The 26647-nt window shown below is 45.5% G+C and overlaps 1 protein-coding gene across 1 annotated transcript in view; it reads left to right on the forward strand.

Annotated features, from left to right (window-relative positions):
• Nucleotides 1-26647, forward strand: part of LOC144109555 (pyrokinin-1 receptor-like) — a 316180-nt gene that overhangs the window by 33852 nt on the left and 255681 nt on the right. Inside the window, exons 2-3 of the mRNA XM_077642380.1 lie at nt 9148-9303; nt 25572-25696. Coding sequence (XP_077498506.1) covers nt 9148-9303; nt 25572-25696 — 281 coding nt within the window. The remainder of the gene's footprint in view (nt 1-9147; nt 9304-25571; nt 25697-26647) is intronic.

Raw genomic sequence — 26647 nt, forward strand, 5'->3', positions numbered from 1 at the left:
CCGATCTTGGGAATCTTTTCTCCTTGAAGATTACACCAGTCTTTAGCAACGTTATGCGTGGCCCTTTAGACTAAAGTGGGCTTCTTTATGAGATAAGACATAATGGCAGCGCCAGCTGTGTGAAATAGCCAGCTTTTTAACAGGTCGCAGATCTCAGTGGCATCCGCAAACATTTATAAGTAACGTAAAACGGGATAGTAGCTCGTACAGCACTGTTTAGCTAGCGCCAAATTTAAGTGCGGCAAGAAACGAAAATTCCAGCAACAAAAGCGAAAAAAAAGCAAATTCTTTAATGTTGTGTTCGTTGTGAGAAGGTGCTCCCGAAAAGAGCGATACCAATTCGTCCCTGTTAGCGACGCTAAAATTGTCACAGATGACATGAGTAAAAGAAACATATAGTTATTTAATGAAAAAAGAAAGAATACAAGTTATTAATTAGGGTCGAAGATATCGTCCCTGAGCTGGAACCGACTTCAAAGATGCCTGCACAAGGCGTAGCTGAAGTCCCAAGAACAAAACTCGAAAATTAAATTAACAGCACTACACTAGCTGAAGATGTGCTTGGAGATTACATGCGTTTATCGAACGGTTGCATTACTGCACCGGTAATAGAAACGCCTTCTATGCAGAAACAAGGCAAGGTTTAAGTCCAGGGTTCTTGAACATAATTTTAATTCCAAGGCAACTGTGGAATATTGCAAGGCGTTGTTAAAAAATATTAAAGGAAATGGTTTATTCTTACGATGCGTAGTGAAATCTTTCTTTTAATGTTTGTCCGTCACTCGCATCGAGTAGGTAAGATTTCCATAAAATAAAACAATGGTGCATGTTTTTGATGAAAGCAAAAAAAAAAATGTTGCCCCGCCGCGGTGGCTCAGTGGTTAGGGCGCTCGACTACTGATCCGGAGTTCCCGGGTTCGAACCCGACCGCGGCGGCTGCTTTTTTATGGAGGAAAAACGCTAAGGCGCCCGTGTGCTGTGCGATGTCAGTGCACGTTAAAGATCCCCAGGTGGTCGAAATTATTCCGGAGCCCTCCACTACGGACCTATTTGTTCCTCTCTTCTTTCACTCCCTCCTTTATCCTTTCCCTTACGGCGCGGTTCAGGTGTCCAACGATATATGAGACAGGTACTGCGCCATTTCCTTTCCACCAAAAAACCAATTATTATTAAAAAAAATGCAGGCCTGCTGAGGGTAGATCTGCGGATATACTTACTGTTATTACAGAATTTTATCATATATAAAAATTACGTTTTTAAACCAGTTCTCGTTGAGAAATATGCTTCTCCGGATTTTCTGGTTATGGTACAAGACAAACTTTTGTTGAGTAGAAAGTCACTGGCCTGCAAGTGAAAGCAAGGCAAAGCGTGAGTAGCGTCTTTAGGGAAAACACATAACTACTTTGTTACTCTTCCAGAATTCTCTTTCCTCTTACTGCTGAGTCGAACTTTCTACCTGCACTTTAGTTTGCTCCCTACCGACACAGCTTGCTACGTTCAATGGAAAGACCCATCAGGAGCCTAGCGTACTGGACTGAAGAAGAGAAAGTTAGGCAACAAATCTGGCTTTTTTTTATTCCTGTGGGTATTAGATACAGTTCAGGACATGGAAGAAGAGGTAAAGAAAGCAGCAAAGAACGAATAAATGCACGGAAAGAACCTATCTGCTCTTTTTTCAAATAACGAAACAGCAAAAAACTCAATTTCCTTGGAGTTTGCTCCGGCAGGTGTTGCCTTCAATTTCACTGGCCACCCCTTTTTGATTAAAGGGAAGTGGGTATAGTTTTTGAACTCGTTGAGTGGAAAAAACGTGTTTTGTAATGTTCGTCTTAGGAATAGTAAAGATATACAGCTCAATGAAATCAGTGCATGCAACTTACAGCACCAAAAATGATGACCATTCTGAATTCCGGCTAGTTTTCGTCTTAGTTACGTTACACTCACTCACTCTCTCACATTCTCTCTCTCTCTTTCTCACACACACACACACACACACACACACACACACACACACACACACACACACACACACACACACACACACACACACACACACACACACACACACACACACACACACACACACACACACACACACACACACACACACACACACACACACACACACACGCGCGCGCGCGCGCGCGCGCGCGCGCGCGCGCACGCACGCACGCACGCACGCACACACACACACACACTCGCTCACACACACACGCTCACACACACACACACACACACACACACACACACACACACACACACACACACACACACACACACACACACACTCACTCACTCACTCACTCACTCACTCACTCACTCACTCACTCACTCACTCACTCACTCACTCACTCTCTCTCTCTCTCTCTCTCACACACACACACACACACACACACACACACACACACACACACACACACACACACACACACACACACACACACACACACACACACACACACACACACACACACACACACACACTCATCCACTCACTCACTCACTCACTCACTCACTCACTCACTCACTCACTCACTCACTCACTCACTCACTCACTCACTCACTCACTCAATTGGCTCGATAAGATTTTATTTGTTTTCTCGAATAAGTGATATCTTTCATTTCTAAAATACCTGTTTGAAAAATAATGTTGCCAGGCTGGAAAACTTCAGCTGAAATCTGATTTTCTTTTGTAGACTGATGTATTACAGTATCAGAATGAATAAGCACGGAATGATCCGTCTTCATCGACAAGGTTAAAGAGGTCGCCCTAGAAGACACAGACGAGATCGTCTCTTTCGATGTCTGCTTGCTATTTTTAAGCGTGCCTGTTGATCTCGCAGTTGAGACATGTAAACAACGTCCCGAGAATGACACTTCATGGTAAGATCGGATAACGTTCGAAGCAGCGGAACTTTGTCAACTTTTGAATTTCTGTCTCGCCAACACATTATTTACGTACAGCGGCAACTTTTACCAACAGACCTTCGGCACAGCAATGGGGGCAACCATCTCGGACCTCAGCGGCTAACATCGCTATGGAAGCCATCGAAGCAAAGCTTAGGTCACCTTCCAACCGCGGCCAAAAGTATTTCTGAGGTATGTGGACGACTGCTTCTGCGTCATAGATCGAAAGCACATGCGCACTTTCCTCGATCACCTCAACGGCATTGAGCCCTCAATCAATTTTACTGTTGAGGAAGAGACCGACGGCTGCCTTCCGTCCTCGACACCGTGGTAACCCGTACTCCGACAGGTCTTAGTTTTTGCGTCTACTGGAAACCGACGCATTCTGGAAGATACCTAGATTTCGTCCAGCTGGTCGTTCGTTGTTAACAAGGGAGCCGTAGCGCTCCCGAAACGTCATTTGTGTTTGACCTTGGTCAGTGACCAGTGAATTGCAAGAAGAAAATTTAGCCGCATGAGAAGAACCACTGTTTTTACGGAAATTCCTCCTCAGCTTATTGAAAGGGGCAGGCAGCTATTCTGCACCAAACGAAAGTCGATGAGCGGCGAAATTTGCGCAAGGACTGCAAGAGCGGCACATTCAATGTGTGCGAAGAACTCAGCAACGACCATCCGAGCCACTGTTTCGAACAGAAAGCAGTGGCAAAACTGAGCTTCCGGTTTTCACTGTAGAATCTCCTCTCAAGTCTAACATTTCAGCAAAGTTGAAAAACAAACGATGTTGTAGCAGAAACGCCTAAAGCGCCCGAGCGGTTCCGGACAGGCGTTTTGTTGCCTCACAAAGAGAGAAAGGAGATGGTGCTTCAAAAATGGCCCAGCAAGTTACCACTGCTTCCCTCGCTTCCTGCTTTCATTCATATTATTTGATTCTATCTCCCGTTCTTGTTCTTTTCGCACCAAGAAGCACGGAATTCCCAGTGTTCTTCTAGTCCTAGCACATACCAGTCCAGCACACGTCCCTGGGAGCTAAGACCGCTAAGCTACCTCGGGTGCGGGAACGCAGTTGTTTGAAGTTACTCCCATTCGCTTGCACTTTCTACTCCCTGTACAGACTCCCTAAAGACGAAAGTAGGGACGCTGGGAATGGGGAAATGGGGAGGAAAGGAATCGGCGGGAGAGACGCACGAAGGGCGCTCGTAGACCTTACAGGATTACTTCCCCCTCCCCCCCCCCCTTTTTTTCCTCTCATTCTTAACTTGTAAGATTCTGGCTGGAAGCAAACCACGCCAATGGCTTTTTCTGCGGCACCCGCTAGTTTAGACAGCTAAGAAAGAAAATAATCAGAAGACGAGTAGGGAAAAGAAACGCCTTAAATTACGACTGGCGCCGTTCGAGGCAAACGAACTAAAAGAGGAAAAGCAGGGCTTTGAGGGAACTCTTTAGCAAGCGCCGGGAAGAAACGGGAGGAAGTAACATTCAACAAAATTCGGACGCGCCGCAGCGCCAAGATGTGGATTTCCTTAGATTGGACCAAGGAAGCGTGAAGGGAATACGCTAGCAGTCGAGGGCAACGCGTTGTGGAGAGGAAACGAAATGTCTAGCTGCGCGTGATAAAGCCCGCGCTGGCAGTAGTTCCCGTACTTCCCGCGCCATAGGGAGCCTTTGGAGCCGCGCTTGAACCTGGTTACAAAATAAATGAACACAACGGAGGCAGCCTTTGTGTTCTTTCTGTGGTGGCTTATTATGTACAGCTTTTCGGTCTCTCTCTCTCTGCTGTTTGCTACTACAAGACAAGATGGTTATCTCAGGAACCTAAACCTCCTAACAGATAATGGTTTAGGACTTTTCTGCTTTCACTCCCTCCTTTATCCCTTCCCTTACGGCGCGGTTCAGGTGTCCAACGATATATGAGACAGATACTGCGCCATTTCCTTTCCCCCAAAACCAATTATTATTATTATAATGGTTTAGGGGGTTTAACGTCCCAAAGCAACTCAAGCTATGAGAGACGCCCTAGTGAAAGGCTCCGGAAATCTCGACCATCTGGGGTTCTTTAACGTGCACTGACATCGCACAGTAAATAGGCCTCTAGAATTTCGCCTCCATCGAAATTCGACCGCCACGGTCGGGATCGAACCCGCGTCTTTCGGGTCAGCAGCCGAGCGCCATAACCACCGAGCCAACGCGGCGGCTCTCCTAACAGATGAGGAAACCAAAATCTTGACTCATATAAGAACTTTAGGGAGGTATGCTGGTGTTATACAATTTGATTTCCCCAATGCGAAAGAACACAATGATACCACACTGAATGCACCTAAAGTAGGTAACTTTCAATGAATGATGATGATGCTAGGTTTTATGGCGCAAGGGCATCAACGGCCAAAGAGCGCCAAACACAAGTCTTTTGGCCGGCTCAGGCTAAAATATGTACAGGTGATAAAGTCAACACCAGATGTACAGGGCCTAAGAGTAGTGAGCATGTGCAAGGTTGTAGAGTGTGAAGAGGTTGCATAAATCTGGTGGAATGGCCTAAAGTGATGTACAGCGCCTAAAAATTGTTTTAATAGGGCTAAGCTCAGCACTCTCCTCAGCAATAAGGAGGTGATGAGGTTACTTTCAATATGAGATCTCTCGTAAGAAGCTTACATGAGTTAAAAATTTAAGAACCCTATCCAATGAAAACATGGGGTGATCACCTAAAAATAATGAAGGGTGCAATAATATTTTAAATGTGTAAAGTTGAGGGAAGTGCTGTCGTTTTTGTGTATCCAGTCTGGGGCAATTAACATCGGAATTTACGTATGCTCCGTTTTATCGCTCGCATCAATAAAAACCTTTCGATTCCATAAAAACTTCGCAGGTAAGTCGCGTCTTGTGGAAATAAATTTCCAGTTGTCAAGGTCTACCGGCACTGACAGAGCTGGGTAAATGTACATGCGAGAACTTTAGACCAAACTTTTTGCCATGGCTTCAACAAACGGGTACCGTTTTAATTCTACGTCTCTCCTCTTGGTGGCGATATTTAAACGCTAACATATGGAAGGATTCGTGGTGGCTCTTGGAGCTAGATATCGCGTAGCGTTGGTAAGTAAATACTGTAACGCCGGTCGAAGGCTGCCAGCGCCTGCATCTATCGTCTTGTTAGAAACATCAAAACGTGTCCAATCTTCTCGGACGAAAATTTTGAAAATTGTTAAATTGTACGATACTGTTATGAAAATTTTAGGGTAATTGTCCATTTTTCTGATAAGCACAAAAATATTCCTCTTAGTGTGTTTACATCGATCTCATGGAACAGTTAAGACTTCCACAGAAAACCAGTGGAGAATGCTTTTGACTATAGCAAAAACGTGAATAGAAAAAAAAACTCCAAGGCTGCCGTCAGGTGATCTGCGGATATATCGACTATTAGAGCGAAATCTTACATTATGTGAAGTAGTTGCGTTCATAAACGGTTTCCCGTTCATAAATACATTTGTCCAGAATTGTTGGGTTTGAGTCCTTGAAAAGTGGGCGGCGTAAAAAGAGAACGGCGTTAGGTCAGCCGCCCTGTTGTGCAATTTAGTCCTCTTCTTAAAGAAAGATTGCATACAAGGCCCCGCGTCGAAGAAATCTTTTGAAAAGTGATTGAAAATTTTAAGCAAAAAAAAAACGGTAGAAAGCTGCAGCATTAGTAAATTGGAAAGAGGCAGCATGAATGGCAGTTACGTGCATAAAATCAACTCCAAATGGTTACCTATGTGAGTATTTACTGTGTTATTGACTAGTATTGACCTTTACGAATGAACATTGTGAACTGCTTTCAACACAAATACGTCCCCAGAACAGGAAAGAATATTTTTACATTTGAGGCGGCCGCGTTTTGATGGAGGCAAAACGCTAAGACGCCCTTGCACTGTGCGATTCTAGTGCACCTTAAAGATCTCCAGGTGGTCGAAATTATTCCGGAGCCCTCCACTTCGGCACCTCTTTCTTCTTTTCTTTCGCTCCGTCTATCCCTTCCCTTATGGTGCGGTTCAGGTGTCCGCCGAGACATGTGAGACAGATACTGCACCATTTCCTTTCCCCAAAAACCAATTTTCAGTTTTTCAATATTTTTTCATTGAAAACTGCTATTTTGTGAAACGGGTAGATTTAAAAAGGATGACGTGCTACAGCTCCTAAGCGACAGTTTTTTAATTAAAGAATAAAGGCACCAGCTCAACGTTATATGATCATATTTCGAAAAATTCACGAAGCGCATAGGGCAGTGAGCATGGCTTTTAAGAAGCGGACGTGAATGATTATTGGTCACACGAAGATTACGTCTTAGAATTTAAAAGAAAAACTTCTTCGAAGTCACCAAGAAAACGGACACCTAACCCTTCGCCACGCGCGACCCGACATCATTTCCGCTCCCCGGTTATCAGTATTAAACGCGTCAGCGTTGACCTCGAACATATGACGTGTATTGTGTGGGCCGAATAGAGGTCACTGAGATGGCGGGACGGTATAGGCTTTCAGGCCTCCCCTTAGTGGAAAGATAGAAGACCGAAGCGAGGGGAAGGGTAGAGAGAAACGGTTGGTCTACCCTTCCTTTTATGAGCGTGCTCACTTTGACGGATTGGTGGACTTCTTTGTGCCCCTCGGGAAGCTTGCACAGCCGATCAAAAAAACAAACAAAAAAACAAGGTACAGTGAGTAAGACAGAGAGACAGAAAGAACAACTCGTGAAAAAAAAAACGAGATTGCAATAAAGAAAACTGGCGGACAAGGCCTAAGGCGACCAGGGTGGCCTTGAACTTCGCGGCGCAAGTAGTGTGTTATTTTGTTTCTATTTTTTGTTTGTTTCCATGCCAACACAGAGGAAGCAGAGAGCGCCTCAGGAAGCTATAGATAGGGACGCGCCTTTGGGTGCCTTCGTTGGCAGGGGCGTAGCGAAGGGAGAGTAACGCTAGGAAATGGACGACCGATATATGTCGCGCAGGAAGTGTTCCACAACAACGCGGAGAATTTCTCTTTGCGAAAGCGAAAAAAAAAGCGTAACTCGCGAACAGAAGACGAAATGCTGAAGGGTGCGCGGATTCTTTCAGTATTTTAGGTGAAAGCGAGATTATGCTTGTTTTTCCTGGTTGCAAGCTTATTTATTTTCCACGTACTTATAGTTACGGTCTGGTCAAGTTGCGTTCTTTACGAGCCCGGATAGCGCGTTATGGCTTTCGGGAACAGCGGGAGCAGAGCAATTTTGTTTGGCTGTAGCGGATTTCTGCGACTGCGACAGACTACAGCATCTCTACACATCGTTAACAGTTACAGCAATTGTGCTTTGGTGTGCTTCTTAAAGAATGTAAATGAACGAAAAAGTTAAAATTGTTGTAATTACTGGCCGAACAAAAGAAGGTGATAAACTGGAACCGAATGAACGATTTTTATATGCACATGGTTCCAAAACGTTTGGGAAATCATAACGAATGCCCTAATTTATGATGTTCTCGAAATTTTTTATTTGTTTTGCTTAGCACAGAGTTGTGGTTTTGTGTTGGAATACAACAAATAGCGAAGGCTCTATCCCACACATTGATTTTACTACCAGCCGTGATGAACTTAAAACCATATGATTGCCCCAAACTCTCTTTCTCCTGTTGATTGTTCACGGCCAGTTTTATTTTCTGCGCTTTCGTGATTTAGAGAAGCCAACTTCCCATCATTCAACATGTGAAAAGCACTAGCAATAAGTAAATAAATATATATTACCTAGAATGAAGAAGTTAGAATAATTTAATCCTGGGTTCATATAACAATTTTATTTCAAGGTAACTGTACTTTGATTTTAAAATCGGCTCAAGAGACGCCACCTTTAAGCTATCCATCGGTCTCTGCTAGTGGGCTCGGCATGCGAAAAGAATGGAACAGAAGTGAATTAAATGAGCTCCTGCAATATGCCGCGGCTACCCTGGAAAGGGCGTCAAGAAAGAAAGAAAGGAGAGAAAGAGAAAAAGAAAAAAGGGAAGGAAGGAAGGAAGGAAGATAAACCAGGAAAGGGAAGAAAAAAAAGGAAAGAAAGAAGGAAGAATAAAAAGGGAAAAAGGAAAAAGGAAGAAAGTGAAAAAAGAAAGCAAGAAGGAAAGGAAGGAAGAGAAAATAGAAAAAGGAAGAAATAAAAGAAAAAGATAGCAAGAGAAAAAAGAAGGAAGAAAGAAGGAAAGACGGCCGCGACACGAATTTTTCCATTCCAACTTCACTTTTCCATCTTCCTTCCAGCTGCCTTCTGTGCGCATTCGGCAGAGCGGTATTGGTCCACTGTGTGCCAGTCGACAGGCCCGAGCAGAGTCTTCTTCTGTCTTCATGCCGTGAAAGCAGCAACACTACCGCTTGAACAGAGGGGCGAAAACACGGGTCAGCACTGCACGGCTGAAGGTAAATAAAGCGCATTTCTCAACAGCGCCAGACTGGAAATAAAAACGCTATCTTTTTCAGTGAGAATTCATATAAAACCTACCACTTAGTGCGGTTCTATCAACGTAATCAAAGCTGCCATGTGCGATGGTTCCTATGAGGGCTAGTGATTAATTAGTAAAGAATCAAGTGTCGGCTACGGTGGAAGAGCGTAAGAAGGGATAAGAAACGAATATTTGAAAAATGTGGCCGCAGAACCCAATTACGGGCCATCTTTGGAATTCCGGCGCTGGTAGTTATGCTGTAGTAGAACTTTCTGACGGGCTAGTTGGTACATCTCAATTAAACAACGAGCACTAACAGGACGTACACAGGAAACTTGGAGACAGCGCTTCTTTCCTCTGTCTCCAAGTTTCCCGTGTACGTCCTGTTAGCGCACGCTGTTTAATAGATTGGTAGTTATGCTGGTCGTCCGATAACTCGAACGCCTGAAGTTATACATTTCATTGATAAGCACTATTCAAAACAACGCGGATCATGGGCTACACATTAGATCTTTGCATAGAGAGTTGAATGAACTTCCGCAAAACATGCATGTCAACCGCGAGTTTTCAGAACGCAACATTGAAATTATGAATCCTTGTTAAATTTTTCGTTTCAACGTGTTAACAATAATAGATATAGGGAGTGGCTGAACGGGGGGGGGGGGGGTAAAACCTATGTCTGCGGATAGACGCAATATTACGTGGCGTGCGCGGCTAGCCATGGTGTAGACCGTAGAAAACGCCGCCTTCATTAATCGATCAGCCGTAATTACCCGTCACGCTGAGATAGCCCACGTTGAGCGGCTGCTGGGCCATTAGTCAAACTATATTATACACCACGAACTGAGCCAGGAACATCGCCTCGACTCAGACGTCGCCGCTCGATTAATTTGAACGGGGAAAGCACCGTGCCGTCAGGCCGAACGCTTTAGGGATTGCGCTGAACGCGCCACAGTTATTTCGCAAACGTGTTGCGGTAAGGAGTATTGAACGCGTCGAGAATGTCCCTATCACTCCTTTTTTTCCCGAAATTTATGAAAAAATAGAAAATTTCTGACGGCACTTAAGTCCGGTCACGTGCAAAAATTCCAAAGCATGGAAGTTTCTAGAACGCGGGTTTCTTCCACGACGGCAGTACGCGTTGCATCTTTTTTTTTTTTTTTGTAGCGAGGGCTACACTCGGCTACCAGTCGAGCATTTCACGGTGGCCCGGAGAGGACAGTTGTGCGCATGCGCAGCTACCATGGCAACCGGAGAGGAGCAGCAGGTGCGGCATGCGCGTAGCCGTCGCCGCGGCCGCGCGCCAGCTCCACCGTCGGAGCCGGGTGAGACGTCACACGCATTAGCGGTTGTGCGCATGCGCCGATACCATAACCAGAGAGGCCCCACAGGTGCGCCGCGTGCTTCGTCGCCTCCTCGCCGCATGCCACTCTATCACCCGAACCGGGCGTCGCATGCGCAGAATTGAGTATAAAAGGCGGAGATGCAATGGGCGGCTGCATCACAACGTTTGACATGCATGCAGAGAAGGAGAGACCAGCCGCTGCTAAACGGCGGTATAGACAAGAGATGATTAGCTCTTTCGATCCTGAGGCTCTCGCCTGGCACTTGGCTACTCAACGAAGGGAGATTGAGCGTCAGAAGGCGAAGAGAGCAGCGGAGACGCCCGAACAGAGAGAGGGACGGCTTGCCAAACGGAGATGCCAGACTGCCGAGCGTAATAGACGATGCATAGCCGCTGAGATGGAGCCCAATGTCTCTCACTGCTAAACATACAGTGACCACAACAAGCTCAGCCAGGAAAACGTACCTCTCGCTACATATATCTTGGCATAGCCAAGCTAAGGCACTGTCAATTTTTTTATTTTCATTTGTTGTTTTTGTGTGCTTAAATTTTTCGATTTTTGTCTGTTTCTTGTCTATTTTTACTGGTTTCTAGTTTTATTTTAATTGATTATTGATGTTTTTAGCTTTTTATTGTACTTTATTTCTAATCTAACTTATTTGTTTTTGATGACGCCATTGTGAGGCGGACACTTCCTGCGAACGGACACTTCAGGCGGACTCATGAGGCAAGTAAGGCTTTCGCCTTAAAATGTGGTTAGTAACCAATCGCTCATTACAAAAGAAACGCAAAGCCGCCGCGGTGGCTCAGTGGTTATGGCGCTCGGCTGCTGACCTGAAGGACGCGAGTTCGATGCCGGCCATGGTGGTCGAATCTCGATGGAGGCGAAATTCTAGAGGCCCGTGTACTGTGCGATCTCAGTGCACGCTAAAGTACCCCAGGTGGTAAAAATTCCCGGAGCCCTTCACTATGGCGTCCCTCATAGCCTGAGTCACTTTGGGACGTTAAACCCCCTAAACCTAAAACTATTAAAACAGGTGAGCTCTTGTGTCACTACAAACAGAAAACAAAGAAACATACAGACAGACAGACAGACAGACACGAAAACAAAAGTACATAGCCTCTACTTGCTGGCGCTATTATGCAATAAGTATAGAAGTTGTCGCTAAAAACGGGAGCAACCGTCAATTTATACTCCAGTGAACAATCAAGAAGCTGGAGAGTTGGCAACGCTGTGCTGAGTTTGAGTGTAGCATAAAATCGGTTAAACCATCAACGTTACCCGCGTAACGAGCTTTCAGTGACAGGCGTTTACCGGCAACAGTTAGCACTGTAAGCGTCACTAGTACTAAGCAAACAAGTTCACTGCTTTTTGAGCCAAACGTGATAAGGACGCGAATGTCTGACAAGGAGACGGCGATTACTGTAAAAGGACCTCGAACTAATTCACTGTGATGGAGTGGAAGGAAAAACAGCGCACCACGGAAAGTCATGTTCACATCCACCTTGTGTATATAAAAACGCTTCAAACGTTAAAGCTACATGATGAGTGCTGCACAAAGCAACGTCTCGTCATGGAAGGAACCGCGCCTCACAAAGCTTCTTTGCAAACACGGTGCTGCGAAAGTACGCTAGCAGCGTGTGAAAGCTTATTTGAGATTTGTCTGGGTTGCTTGCAACCGCACCACACATAAAAAATTGATGAGCGAAGTGACAGATTTGCCGCGAAGAGTTTGGAGGAACAAATTGGGCCTGAAGGCCCCATTTCCGGAGTTCACGACTGTATTTAGCTAATATGCTTGGCATCTGTGGTCGTCAGTAAGGAGGCATGTTTTCGTAAAATGAGTACTGGGGCATATCAGGGACGTAGGGTATTTGATGCGCCAACGCATCAACATCAGTGAAACCAGAAGTGTCGATGGAGGAAGGCTTCTAACTCTCCAACTTTCTGACGAACAGTCCTTAACCGATGTCGCGTGCCATCATCCTCACCGCATCCGCCGTGCTCATTAGTATGAACGCATCAGGACTTATGTTTCGGTAACCTTCATCATATCGAGGTGACGTGTGCACACTGTGGGAGAAAAATGGCGGCTTGAGACAACGTTGTGCAGTTTTTTGTCTGAACGGCCGTTTAGGTATTAGTGACTTCTACTAAGCCTACTACGTACAGTAAACACATACAGGTTACCGAGGGTCAGAAAAGAGAAAAATTATTATATAAGCATGGAAAAATGATTAGGTTAGGTTGGACGAACTATAGCGCACTCCAAATCAATTTGACTCATTACCAAACTATGTTGGAAATTCAGCAACTTTTAAGTTCTGTATTAGATAGCAGCTGTCACCCGTTGACGTCAGGTAGCTCTCCATCACTAGAACATACTAACACGCTTGATTCATGCTACTAATACAAATATGATGGAGTCACCCGTTGACGCCAGGTAGCTCTCCATCACCAGAAGATACTAACACGCTTGGTTCATGCTATTAATGCAAATATGATGGCATCAGCAAGCAGATAACCTACAACACATACCACGATATTTATGTGAGGCTTGAACGTCAAAAGCGTGAAGCTTTGTTCGGGAAGGGTCCAAAACTACTAGGCACAAGAGATATGTATATAGGGCACATTTACAATATCATAGAAGTAAACTATCAGCGGACAGGAAAACTAAGCAGTGCTGTGTTTGGCTTGACATGAAATTGAGACTAAACAAAAACACGCGTCTTACCCACATTTTGTATGCACGGTGGCATTTCAGGTATTGGAAATTTGTTGTAAACGAACAATGCCAAATTTAATCGCGCTATCCTCACTACCTAAAGAGGTGGGAGAGCTTCGAGGACGTAGATGTCTGTTACAGAGATATATATATAATGAACAAAGTATAATTCACGTTCTAGTAACATATTAACGCGGCTGTTTGCAAAAGAAGTGGAGGAAGATAATTACCCGTGTTAACTTGGTCTTTATCACTATATTGATTTTTAGTGTTCCTATCACTGAAAAAGCAACAACGGCGCTCAACTGGACACATCTGATTTAAGATTTCGCTTAGAAGAACGCGTATTGCATCACTCATTGTTCTAGCGTCTGCACCATTTCGGCCCCCGTGCTCGCAATAATGGCGAGTACCATTCCGAGTAACCCGATAAAAACGCGAAGCTTCTTTAAAAATTGACTTAGACGCAATAAAATCGAGCAAACGCAGAGCAGAAAACTTTATTCCATAGCGTGGCTGAAACAAAAATTTAGTTGCCCTTTGATCGAGGCAAAGTCATGCATTAAAGATGCGCGTTTTTGATATTCAAAGGAGCCCAGAAGTTCAACGCCGCCGCTGAAATGTTTTTAATTTTCAAATTCCATCCTCTCCGCAAACGGAGACCAGCATGAACTCAGCCCCATGCGACACCACTGTGCGTTCCATACATTCATCTATAGCTCTCGCACGCGAACCATTGATAGAAAAAATTATTGCTTTGCATAACAAAAAAAAATAGCCGAGAAAAGTTCACTTTGTGGCAGTAGGGTTCCTGGGGCAGATGGCAGCCTGAAACTTGTAACTGTATCCGAGCGGTCCCGCTCTCGTTTGATCTAAGCGAATTTGAAACTGGCGTTCGCCTCGCTCTGGGCCAAAAGCGAGCCTCATGTAGGTTGGCTGAAAGCCCACGCCGACCTTTGGCTTCACCTTTCCTAAAACGGTGCCCAATTCGAGCGAAGAGATTGGAAGAGTCCGATGAAAAGCTTGGATTTTATTACCCATGTCACCTGTCCCCGGACTGTGCAAAAAAAGCATACTGTTCGTGCTATCGGCATCGCTGAAAAGACGCTTGGGGAAGGTACGAGTGGAGGCCACTTCGCCAGCTGCTTGCGTTAAGAGTACAGTCCTTCTTCTTATTCGCCTTTCTCAAATTACTTTTTGTTTTCGAAAGCTTTCGAGGGTACGCTTGCTTGAGAATATCGTGACATTTTTATCTTCAACGCTCACTAAAGGGCCGCCGCCTGAGGGGAAGGTGGTTGGTTCGAAACCCACCGCTGGACACCCACCGGTAAAAATGGGTACAAGCCACCTCCGGTCCGGTGCCCGGGTTCTTCAGGGGCGTGTGCTTGGAGGAGGCTCTGCAAAACCCCGCTGCGCCCTTTCGGGGGCAAACCCAGTTTCGAACACTCAGCCTGCAAAGGTGGTTCGTGTTTCACTGCAAAGTAAAGAGTTCGACTCAAAGCTCGTACGCTGTAACCAGCGTCAAGTTCAACACTAAGCGATCCTTCGTCGGAAGCGTCAACTTGAGTATCACTGCGGTCCTGAGCAAGTGCGGTTTTTCCGGCTGTCCGACTGAAAAAGTACTGGGTGACTCTCGTTGGTTATCCGGTGGTACAAATGCAGGAATCAAATATGCCGACACTAAGAAATACTATTGGCAGCGTGGTTCTTCATAAATTCAACTCTGATTTGAATCTCTCCACTCCTCATGGAAAGTCATGATCAAGAGGGCGCTTGAAATAGTGTAAAAGTAAGTTTATTAGCAGAGTAGCGGTTGTTCAGTCCGCTGGCTACTTGCTGTGAGAAAATAATACCTTTAGCTTGCATGACGACCGTTTCAATCCTAAGTATTCGATTAATTGCTTTATGTCCGAACGCCGCGCCGCTTAACCCACACGGGGAAAGGACGTTTGTATTTTTAGTAGCGCGTTTTGAAAAATCAACCTGCTGCGACGGCTGTGACTTCCAGAACAGCTTCTAACTTGCTTAACTTGCGGCTTATCGTATCGCGCATCTTAACGTGTCGCGTCGCATCGTATTGTACCTTGACGCACAGTATCGTGTCGTGTACAAAAACACTGGGCGCTGCGACATGGCCTTACAACTCTGCTGCGTATTCTTTTGACTTGTGGAAGGGCAAAATATCGGCATTTTCATTAGTACTGCAGTGGCACACAGTATATTCTAAACAAAACAAAAAAATTGCTGTGGTTTACACATTGGTTAACCTTGGTGAGAAGCAAAAGCTTGCTTTGCATGGTTATACGTTCACAAACGCCACACACACTGTCGAATGGATCGTCTGTAAAGCGTCGATAAAATGCCCAATGGGACAATTGCCACCCGCCACGGTGGGCAGATTGTAATGACGTCAGTAGGTCGCATAACCCGCCACATGACATCTGCCAAGACACCACGTGACACCTGTCACGTGACTGCACTGACGCTGCCTCCTTGAAAACCTAGCGTCGTGAACCTTTCGCTTCAAAAACACAATCGAACAAAATGACGCATGATATTACGGGTTGCCTGCTGAAGAAAGGCCAACAATTTTCCCGATAGTTGTTTCGTGGTAACTACAAGCAATCGTCGTTATTTAATCTCACATAATAAAGGAGAAAGGGGAACACTGAGAATGAGCAACATTCTAGTCGACAGTTCCGAGGCCTAGCTAATGGATTTTTCTTTCCCGGCTCTGGCTGAAAACCAAACAAAATCCCACAGCGCGGGAATCCGACACAGCCTTGGTGCGACCACCCCGTAATAACGTTTCAGCCAAACTCTGGCCGTCGTAAAGGCGGCAGGCTATGACGCCACCCCTTACAAATTGCCACTTTTCTTTCTTTTAGCATCTCTCGGGTTTCCCGAAGGAGGACGCGGCGAAGACGTCATACGGAGGATGCCGACATTAGGGGCGAAACAAGCGAAGCGAAGTGCAAAGGCAACCACTGAAAGGTAGAGAAAAAAAGGAAAAGCGACAGCCGAGAAAACACACGACTCCCGTCTCCCGAAAGAAATTGCTCCCCCGGGAAAATGAAACCATAACACGGCGAAGCCAGCCGAACAAGAAGAGAGACAGGAGTGGGGAGGTAAAAAAAAAGAGCGAACAAAGTAATGGGGACGTAAGGTAAACGAGGGGGTAACTGTAGAGAGTTGCTTCGTCGCGCTCAAGCTGGTCTTACTCAAGAGGCGCGAACCGCATAGCGAGGCAAAGCTCCGGGAGGACGATGACAACTATTCTTCCCGACGTTGTCGCCCTGTGTTTGGACCGCGCTTCTTTATTCCTTCCCCACCTTTCCTTTTTGTGTCTTCCTTTACATACAAGCCACTCCTCCGTAAAAACCGCCTTCTCTCCGCATGCTTCTTGTAAACGCGCCCTCATGATCACCCCGACAGGGGTAGCATTCGCCTACAAGACGTAGGCGAAATGTGGTCGCATTTGGGGGAGCAGAAGGAGAGCAGACGAGGAGGAAACATCCCGAAAAAACAAAATCCTTGGAAACGCGCAGAATCAATACGCAAAAAAAGGAGAAACAGGAGAGACAACAGTTGGGGGAGTTAGGGAGGAGAGAAAAGCTGGAGGTTTGCAATGGGGTGGTTCGCAGGGAAGTCAGCACGGTGTTACAGGAAACGACCGGATCGCAATAGAAATGTGCCAGACACATTTCCCCAGCACCTTTGTCTCTCCGGAGGCTACGGCATCGCCGCTTTGCCCAGGTTCGCTGTTTGCTTTGTTCCTAACGTGACGACATATCTCTCCTGTCCCCATTCCTTTCTTCGGTTGCGATCATCGAGTCCCTATGCTCTCGTTTTACGTAGTTTCTGTTGCATCCACTCCTCGACTTTCTCTTGACGCCACCAGAAGATATCCAGAGGAGGAAAGAAGAGACTGCGAGTCGGAGTGAGTAGGCTCAAATCGCTACAGCAGAGAGAGGAAGAGGGGAGATACTACTGGATAGAAGGGTAGTGCTTGGGGAAATGGGGAAGAGGGGCGCTTAGATAGATAAGGTGTCCGCGCTCAGAGATTGGTGTTTTCTCTCTGTATCGCTTCTCTCCACACCCGCCACCTCCCTAGCAGTCTCCCTTTGCAGGCGTGTCGTTTTCTCTCGCTAGGGGTCGTTGAGGGTGGGTAGGGAGACTTGGTGCTCGCAGTTTCGGGTTTCAGGCACGTGCCGACGGCATCGAAATTGATGGCGATCGGCACGGGCTGGCACACACAACTCCCCCCCCCCCTTCCTCTCCCTCCGTTCTCTAGCTCGAACAATAACTGGCCCGTGAAAAGGCCAGCCATAGACCTTCTGTCTTTCTTAGTTTCCTGGAGATGGGACCGTTTCCTATCGCTTTCTTTGGATTCTGCCTGCTGGACTGGATACTAGAAATACAGGCCATACCACGGAAAAGACGCAAGGACGAAAAATGAAAACAAGTCAGGAGAATGAATGTGAGCTGCAGTAAAATTAGAGCCACGATGCTCACGCAGGCAGAGCTTTATTCTGCGCAGATAGAGTACCGGATACACAAAGACTGCCGCAGGGAGACTATGTATCGTCAGTGAGTCCCCTGAAACACCTTACTACCGACTCTCTTCCTGTTAGTAAAGCTCATGGTCTAAACAAAAAAGGAAAGGCAGGGTCAGCAAAGGATGTTTTACGTTACGAGAAGCACTGACGAAGCCATCACTCACGGTATACCACTCACCTGAAGAAAATTTCACAAAGGAGCCCTTACAAAAATCGCCTATAGAGAATCTATAGGCTTCTTATAGACTCTAAGGCCTTCCTATAGATATTTATTTGTCTATTCATAGTATACAGACTGTCTATAGACAAATGTCTATTAAAAGTGTATGGCTATGCATCTATAGATTCTCTACAACCATTTATAGGATTTGTATTGCCTATAGAGTTCTCTAGGATTTGTATATAGAAAGTCCGTAAACTATATAGACAGAAGTCAATGGATAGTCTATAGACTATGAATAGACAAAAATAAATATCTATAGGAAGGTAATAGAGTCTGTAAGAAGTCTATAGACTGTCTATAGACCGTACTTGTAAGGGTGGTGAGCCTTCACCTCTGGACAGCAAATAACCTCATGACCCTTCCCACCCGGCGCACACGTAGGCATTTCAGCAAATACGATTTACCACCATAGCAGAAAAACGACGCTGGCGCCCCATCGCGGCATGTTGTGGAATATGACCAACTATACAGACGAGCGTATACGGAGCGCTACTTCCATAGCTGGCTGAAACTGGACGAGACGACGTCGCATCGGCGGTTTTCGCCGAAAAATACTGTAATCTCCTTTCGACTACGGCGCTACTCAACAACTGCGCCCTTCTATGATGTGACGCTCAGCGATCGCGTTTGCAAAATCAACGAATCGGGTATCGTTGACCTAACAAGTAGGAGTCATCCATTCTCCACGTCATTGCCACACTAACACGAATGCGCAAGTTGTATCCTTCGCGAGAAAAACCGAAAAAAAAACCAAAGGGCTCAGCTGAAGTCTCTCCTCCCAGAAAACAACCGGATCCCCCATCATTGTCCGAAGGGCTGATTGCTACATCACACTGGCCCCGTAACAACCGCTTTAGCTTTCCTCTCTATCCGGTGATACGCGAGCGGAGGCAGGATGGTGTGGGACGTTCGTGAAAGCTGTTATCGCGCGCAGGCAACGAGAGATCAGTCTTGTTTCGTTCGACCTCCGTTGTTCGTCCGTTTTGTTGAGGAATGTGCGCCGGAGAAAGAAGGGGGGCCGCGCTGGATCCACGAATGGAAGGAGCCGATTCAAAGCGAGCAGAACTTGCGGGGTTCGAGAGATTGCCTCCCTGTTCTCCGTAACAGAGGCTCGGGAGCGCTCCGTCTTCGTCACCGGGGTAGCTGCCGAAGCAGATGCGATCAGCTCTGCTACACGAAGACTCGGTTTCGAGCGCTGTTCTATGGGACGGCGCTCTCGGCTTTCTCTACCTCGTAGAAGCACTGCGTTGAATTTCAGCTTTCACGTCTTCACGATGCTGATGGCGTAATTTCTTTTGTGTGTGTGTGTGTCTGAAGGCAGCCGCTGACAGTTTTTCTTAGCAAATCGGCTAGTTTAATGCCAAGCAGCTTTTGTTTTTGTGCGTGCAGTGGGGAGAAAAGTGATGGAGACACGAGATGCATGCTGAGAAACGCCAAGGTATTACGTGACATTTACGCCGTAGCGAGTACTTTTCTTCAGTTCGCATCGCAATGCATCTTGAAGAGGTCTGCAATGTGTAGCTTTTTAAAGACGCCTGCTCCCGACCAAATATTATATGCTTTGGAGACTAGATTCTTAAACAAATGTCCTTGCAACAGGCACAAGTACGCCTGGATGTTGTATATCATGCCTTTTTCTCTGGTGTACAGTTCATGAGATGGCTTGGAGTGAGAAATCTGTGAAAAGCAAAAGAAGAGTTGAATTCCAGCAATGAAGCTGGCCATTCTAAAATTAGTGCTAATGCAACAAGAAGTACAGTTTCCATCCCCACCAAGAAAAAATAGAGATAAGCAGAAATAAAGTTTAGCAGTCAAAACAAATAAACATAACACTAACGTAAACACTAAGACATTACATACTGCTTATGATCGAAAAATAGCCGAGAAAAGAAGAACATAAACATAGTGGGGATTGAAAATGATAAGATGGGAGACTCACCTGCACCACCTGGGTGTGGCGGGTGGTATTGATCAACAAACACAAAGCCGCAAACAGACATACAGAAAGAACAATAAATAGACCGACAAGAAGGCAGAGGTACAGGAAGGCGCATACAGGCTAGCGGGCGTACTCAAGGACAGATTGACGGACGGTTCACTTTTGTCGCATGCATTGAGTGAAATGTGGTGTTATGCACGAATATATTCTCTTAACACCCTTCGTAGGACAGCAGGACACATGTGTCCGCCTCGCTACAAGTTGTGGAAAACGAACAATTCGGCACCTATGCACCGTATTCTTGCATGCAGAAAGCTTCTTAAGTATAAAACTAACCATTCAGCGTGTTCTTATATTTCCTTAATGGGCATCCTTCTTGTTCCTTGTCTATTTAAAAGCGGTTGTGTGTATTACAGTGGGTCCATTCCAGGGCGAAGGAAAATTTAAAAGCTTTTGAGCTTTCGAGCCTTTTCTACCAGTCAACTATCTCATAACAGCTGTTGAGAAAATTCTCAGTTCTAGTGAAAATATTTTTCACGTCGAAATAATACTGGTAAGGACACCTGCTAAATTTGGTACATGGTTACGAAGTTAACAGCACAAATGTGTGCGTGTTTTTTTAGAACACGGGGTGGTCATAACGGCTTGAAAGTGATGCCTTTCGTTTTATAGAGTCGTTTTGAGTTAAAGTTTTTCATCTGTATGCATGTGAGAGCTAATAAATTTTGCACTTCACTAAGAGTTAATAGGCGAAAGAAAGTAAGCACAAGACGCTTAACTATGGCCGCTGTACAGATTTGGCTAATATCTAGATTTATCTGATTGATAACAAAACGCGAAAAGTGCACCAAATGTGCCAGAACGACAGCATAGTTATAAAAATGGTCAAATAACTGCAATAAAAGGATGAAGTTCGCAAAACCATGATAAAGTTTCCTTTCGAATAAAGCTGTCTGAGAGAAAAAAATTCAGGAAATATGTCATGTCATCTACTAGGGTTTAATTTCCTCCCTGAAACTTTTCAAATAGGTCTGACGTGGAAAAGTCAACAAGGACGAGAAACGAAGATGAATTATTACTCCCAGACACTGTCATATTTTTTTTCTCCCCGGTTAGCAAATGGAAATATTCGCTTTATCTTGATGCTTTTTCTTTTTGTGAATAATAGGAGCGAATCCTCTAACAAATAGAAATACAGAGAGGGTGGTGATAAAAGTTTGTTCGCATGTGCTGCAATGATAGCTTGCGCAAAAAAAAAAAATCATTGGAAGCTGAGATATGGCCTGAGGGTCGCTTTTGCAGAAGGCAAGGCCAGAGAAGAGCTACGCTATTTTTTTATTGTTCGAATAAATGACTGCCCGTTCACTACTCCGGCTTACCAACCAAATCAGACAGGGCACTGAAAACTAAAAGGGAAAGAAACCTCGACCACGCAAAAATTTAACAGTAAGACCGTTCCATACCTCCTAGCGGCACGTGAATAATATCTTATTCGGAGTGGGAAAGTATGCAAATGGCCGGTTGCAACGTGATGAATGTTCGGCCGTGCACAGAACATTACTTCCACGCGCTGGTATTTCCGCATTTCATCCTTTTGATCAATGGTCTCTCAGATTTGTAATTTTTTTTGCTACTCAGCGGGTCTGGAGATAAAGACTTGACCGACGCAGAAAATATGGTAATGGCCATTATGATAGATAGAAAACAAGGGGGCTATTTATTGAGGAGAAATTTAGGCTTAAAAAAGTCAAACTGTCGTCAACATCTAAGCCCCGACGTGGTGGCTCAGTGGTTAGGGCGCTCGACCACTGATCCGGAGTATCCGGGTTCGAACCCGACCGCGGCGGCCGCGTTTTTATGTAGGAAAAACACTAAGGCGCCCGTGTGCTGTGCGATGTCAGTGCACGTTAAAGATCCCTAGGTGGTCGAAATTATTCCGGAGCCCTCCACTACGGCACCTCTTTCTTCCTTTGTTCTTTCACTCCCTCCTTTATCCCTTCCCTTATGGCGCGGTTCAGGTGTCCAACGATATATGAGACAGATACTGCGCCATTTCCTTTCCGCACAAAAACCAAGTATTATTATTATCGTCAGCATCTAACGAGAGAATTGGGGGACTGCTTGAATCGGAATGCAAGCAGTGATGAAAATGCGGGTCGCATTTATTCGCCTGGCAAGAATAAGCCGTTGTTTTGCATACACTAGCAAGAAAGAAAGTCTGCTTATTATTATGTAACACGTATTTTAACCACTGTCCTGATTGGAACATATTGTAGGCAAGGAAGCGGTTTGAAACGCATGCTCAGAGTGTAAAGGTAGCAGAGAAGCTTACGCTGCTAGTGACATTAAACTAAACCAATAAAGAAAATATGACCTCTGAATACTTTTCAAACTAAAGTGGCCTTTTATATCTTTAAATGATCCACTGTGAACAGTGTAGTTGCTGTATACAAGGTATGTTCGCATCTTACGAGCGCAGAATTATACCTGACGTCCACTACATCGAGTGTACGCTGGGTCCGCCCACCTACACACACACTAGACCATGCGTGGTATGTACAAGACGGACAATCTTTAACGGGAACACTTGACCACGTGGTTCTGCTGCTCGAGCAGTGCCAGTTGCAGGCTCCTCCCACAGCGAGCCTGAGCATAGAGAGGGACAATAAGAAGACAGCCTCCCGACAGCGCCACACTTGCGCAGTGCTCCCTCATTTGGCTCGTCGGGAACATCTGAGCTACACGCTCAATTGTTCCCTTTAAGTGTGGTCCACCTCGTACCTGCAGTTCTTCTCTTGTCCACAGGGTCGTCTGATGGGTATAGGCGATAGCGATTCGTTACACAATGGCTCCTCTGTCATCCTTTCACTGACGTCATATATGACGGTCATATATGACCTCACGGTCATATATGACCGTTCATGTATCATATATGATCATATGTTCATGTGTCATATATGTCATATATGACTGTTTATGTCTTGATTGTGAGCGGGGCAGCTACAGCGTTTTTCCAATTTTTGAAAACGTCCTCCTCCTTGCTTCGCTTCACTCATGGGGACGCGATACAGGTGCCCTTAGTTTTGTAGCACATAAATAGGTTTATGGTTCATGAGGGATTTAACGTCCCAAAGCGACTCAGGCTATGAAGGACGCCGTAGTGAAGGGTTCCGGAAATTTCGACCACCTGGGGTTCTTTTACGTGCACTGACATCGCACAGCACACGGGCCTCTAGAATTTCGCCTCCATCGAAATTCGACCGCCACGGCCGGGATCGATCCCGCGTCTTTCGGGCCGGCAGCCGAGTGCCATAACCACTCAGCCACCGCGGCGGCTGTAGCACATAAATAGTCTCATTCGCTTGTCTAATGAATATGATTTGAATATGCAGTAATAAACTATTGCGCTACTGCGCTATTCAATATGCTATTGAATATGCGCTCTTGTAGGTTTCACTGCAATAAATTGACCATACTACATAGGCGGTTACATTATCACGTTCACTCGGTGGTATTTAAGTTGAAGCTGCAGTTTTCATTAACCGCTAAACTTTGCGTATTTTTTTCTGACTGTCACACGCAATGCTTATCAGACCGCCCGTCTGAACAAAGCACACTGAAGAAACCTTCAGTTTTCAGGACTTCCTATAAAGCTTTCAGTTGCCTTAACAAGAGTCTCACACCCGCAATCATTTACTCGTTTTTGATGGCAGAAATGGCATTTAGTTGCTCGCCGAGATGGTTTGTTTTCTTTCTGTTGTTCTAGTGTCCTTTAGTATGAAGAAAACTGTACAAAAAACTTGGCTTTAGGCCTTGAGTTCTTAGTGCCTTGAACTGCGCGAAACCGTAAAATCAACAGCAACTGCTGATAGGATAGCGCTCAGTGATTGATGCAGCCTGATCTGGGGACGTGAAGAGAGAAAGAAGGATAGGTAATGGAGTTCATAGGTTTCCAATAGCGACAAGTGCTGCCAAGATGAGGCTTGTGTTGAAGTGCTCTAAAACTTTCTCTCTGAACAGGTGAACATGAACGCAGCCAAACTGCATTGCAAAGGAATAGTTAGAGAGAAACTCAGTTTTTGAGCCATTTGCTCTTATCGGCTTCCATTAGCACTGCCATTCCAAGGGCTTCAAGAAAGCTCGGAAGTTTGCTGATAGCGGCGGAAATTAGAAAGAACGGTCACCCAGGGAACAAGGAGATAGGAGAGAAAGGATACCTGAAATACGACTAAAGCCCAATAAGGGCACTCTGAGGGAAAGCTTTTCAAGTAGTAGATATGACGTACTCAGCTTCCTTCTTTAAGACGTAGGAGTGCCCTCAATCCCTCATTTTAAAAAAAAAACAACCAAATTCTCATCTGAATCCTGAAAAGCAAGTAAGAACACGAAACACACTCATTTTTCAATCGGACTTAAAGGCACTATTTGCAGCCTATATTTTCAGGGCCGTATATTACTACATTATTTTAGTTGACTGGACAAGCAGAAAAGTTAACACTTTTACCAGTTTTCTAGAAAAAAAATGGGGTGATTAGTGCCGGTTTTCTTTTTTACAAAAACGCAGACGTCGGCACGTGACACTACTGACTGCCTGAATCAGCTAATTAATGAAAACGTAATGATCTGATATCATCCCCAGAGAACACGTCGTCAAGGGGGACGCGGACTTATTATTCAAATCACAGAGCGCAGTGCCGTCTTTCTTCACTCTTCAGCCTGAGTTCTGCAATAAGCAATAAGTTCAGCTCATCCGCTGGCGAAGTTTTCGACTCAATGCTTCCAATACTAAACATCAAACGCGTACTTTTTTATCTAGCGAAATCAAAGGAGCATTACATCATAGGGCTTCGAGCGAAGGCTTCATTTGGAGACTATTGCATAATTGTCGGAGACGTACGTATTTCAGCAGAGCTTCAGACCTGAAGGAGATGCAATATTAGATTCAATGTTCGACCGGTGAGACTCCAATTTCCATAAAGAATTTATACACAGTACGTGCTTTGCTGCCGCTTAGATTTCAATACACGAGCAAGATTCGCTACGGGCACATTGCAAACTTCATTGCATTTAAAAAGTGCGCCGAGTAATAGTGTTCATACTTACTAATACATCCTGCAGTGCATGTACTGCTTGCGTAATATTCCGCGCAGTTTCCAAGTTGCAGTAATAAGTCATTACAAATAACTTGGCCTCGATGTAGGATTATCCCATTTCCTTTGCTGTTTTTAGTGAGCCGAGACGAAGAGTGGAATATTTTACTGGGAAAAGACCCGCGTCATAGCGTAAAAACGGCGGCATCTGTTCGTAGCCTCTGCGAGTTAAGCCTCTATCTTTTAGAAGCACCAACAGACAGCCACCTTAACACCGCACCTAACAAGCTAGGAGGATGCCCACAAACCCACCTGAACTCTCCGTACACCTCTCCATCTTCACTTACCTTCACGGTACAGAAGCGCCATACACCACCCACACGTTCAACTCTACCCAACAGAAGCTCCACCAACCCACCACCTACAACATTCACAAGACCTCCTGCGCCTTGAAGCCTACGCAGCAGCAGAACGAAGAAGTGACGGTGAAATCGAATTCAAAGATGCAGTGGGGAAACTTAGCTGCCCTTCTGGCGCCATACCTACAAGTCGGCTCTCCACCCTACCCTCCCCTAGTTAGGGGCCAACCGCTGCCCTTGTCTCACCTCCCGCCGCCCACCTATATTCTACAGGAGCGCCACGTAAATTAGCCAAGGTTAGCCCTTCAGCGTCACCCTCATTGGTAAGTACAACTGAGTTTTATGGGGGTTTAACGTGTCAAAGCGACTCAGGCTATGAGGGACGTCGTAGTGAAGGGCTCCGGAAATTTCGACCCCCTGGGGTTCATTAACGTGCACTGACATCCCACAGTACACGGGCCTCTAGAATTGCGCCTGCATCGAAATTCGACCACCGCGGTCGGGATCGAACCCGCGTCTTTTGGGCCAGCAGCCGAGCGCCGTAACCACTTAGCCACCGTGGCGGCTGGTAAGTACAACTTAGTTCACACAGTTGTCGCCTCATGTGTCTAATCGTCCCGTAGATTTGCTCCCTGATACTAGGGACACATAAGAAATGCTGCATCTTTTAAAGTATAATTATAGGGGTTACAAAAATTGTAAGCGTGTTCATTGCTCTTGAAAGCTTGTCATAGGTACAAGCTTCATAGATTTGCCTTTCACGAAATCAAAACCATGCGAATTTTCTTGAGAATATTTTTATGTCTTGTTGTATGAGTCTCACGACTCATTCGCCGTGAATGCCACTCTTATAAAATGTATATGTTTGGGGTAATTCGTGCAGAAGGAAGAATGACACGAAAAAAGCATTGAACGCAAAGGAACACACGTTTCAGGAAAATGGCGCAGCTTGTTTGAATTGTTGGCTTGAGGTTTCACAGCTGGTGGAACAGGTTAAGTAGATGGCGATGACTATGAGGCTCACCTCAGCAGGTGCCGACATGCGGCGAGGCGTTCCATGTACTCAAGCTCGGTTGT

Source organism: Amblyomma americanum, chromosome 11 (assembly GCF_052857255.1).
Source record: "Amblyomma americanum isolate KBUSLIRL-KWMA chromosome 11, ASM5285725v1, whole genome shotgun sequence".
Lineage (NCBI taxonomy): Eukaryota > Metazoa > Arthropoda > Arachnida > Ixodida > Ixodidae > Amblyomma > Amblyomma americanum.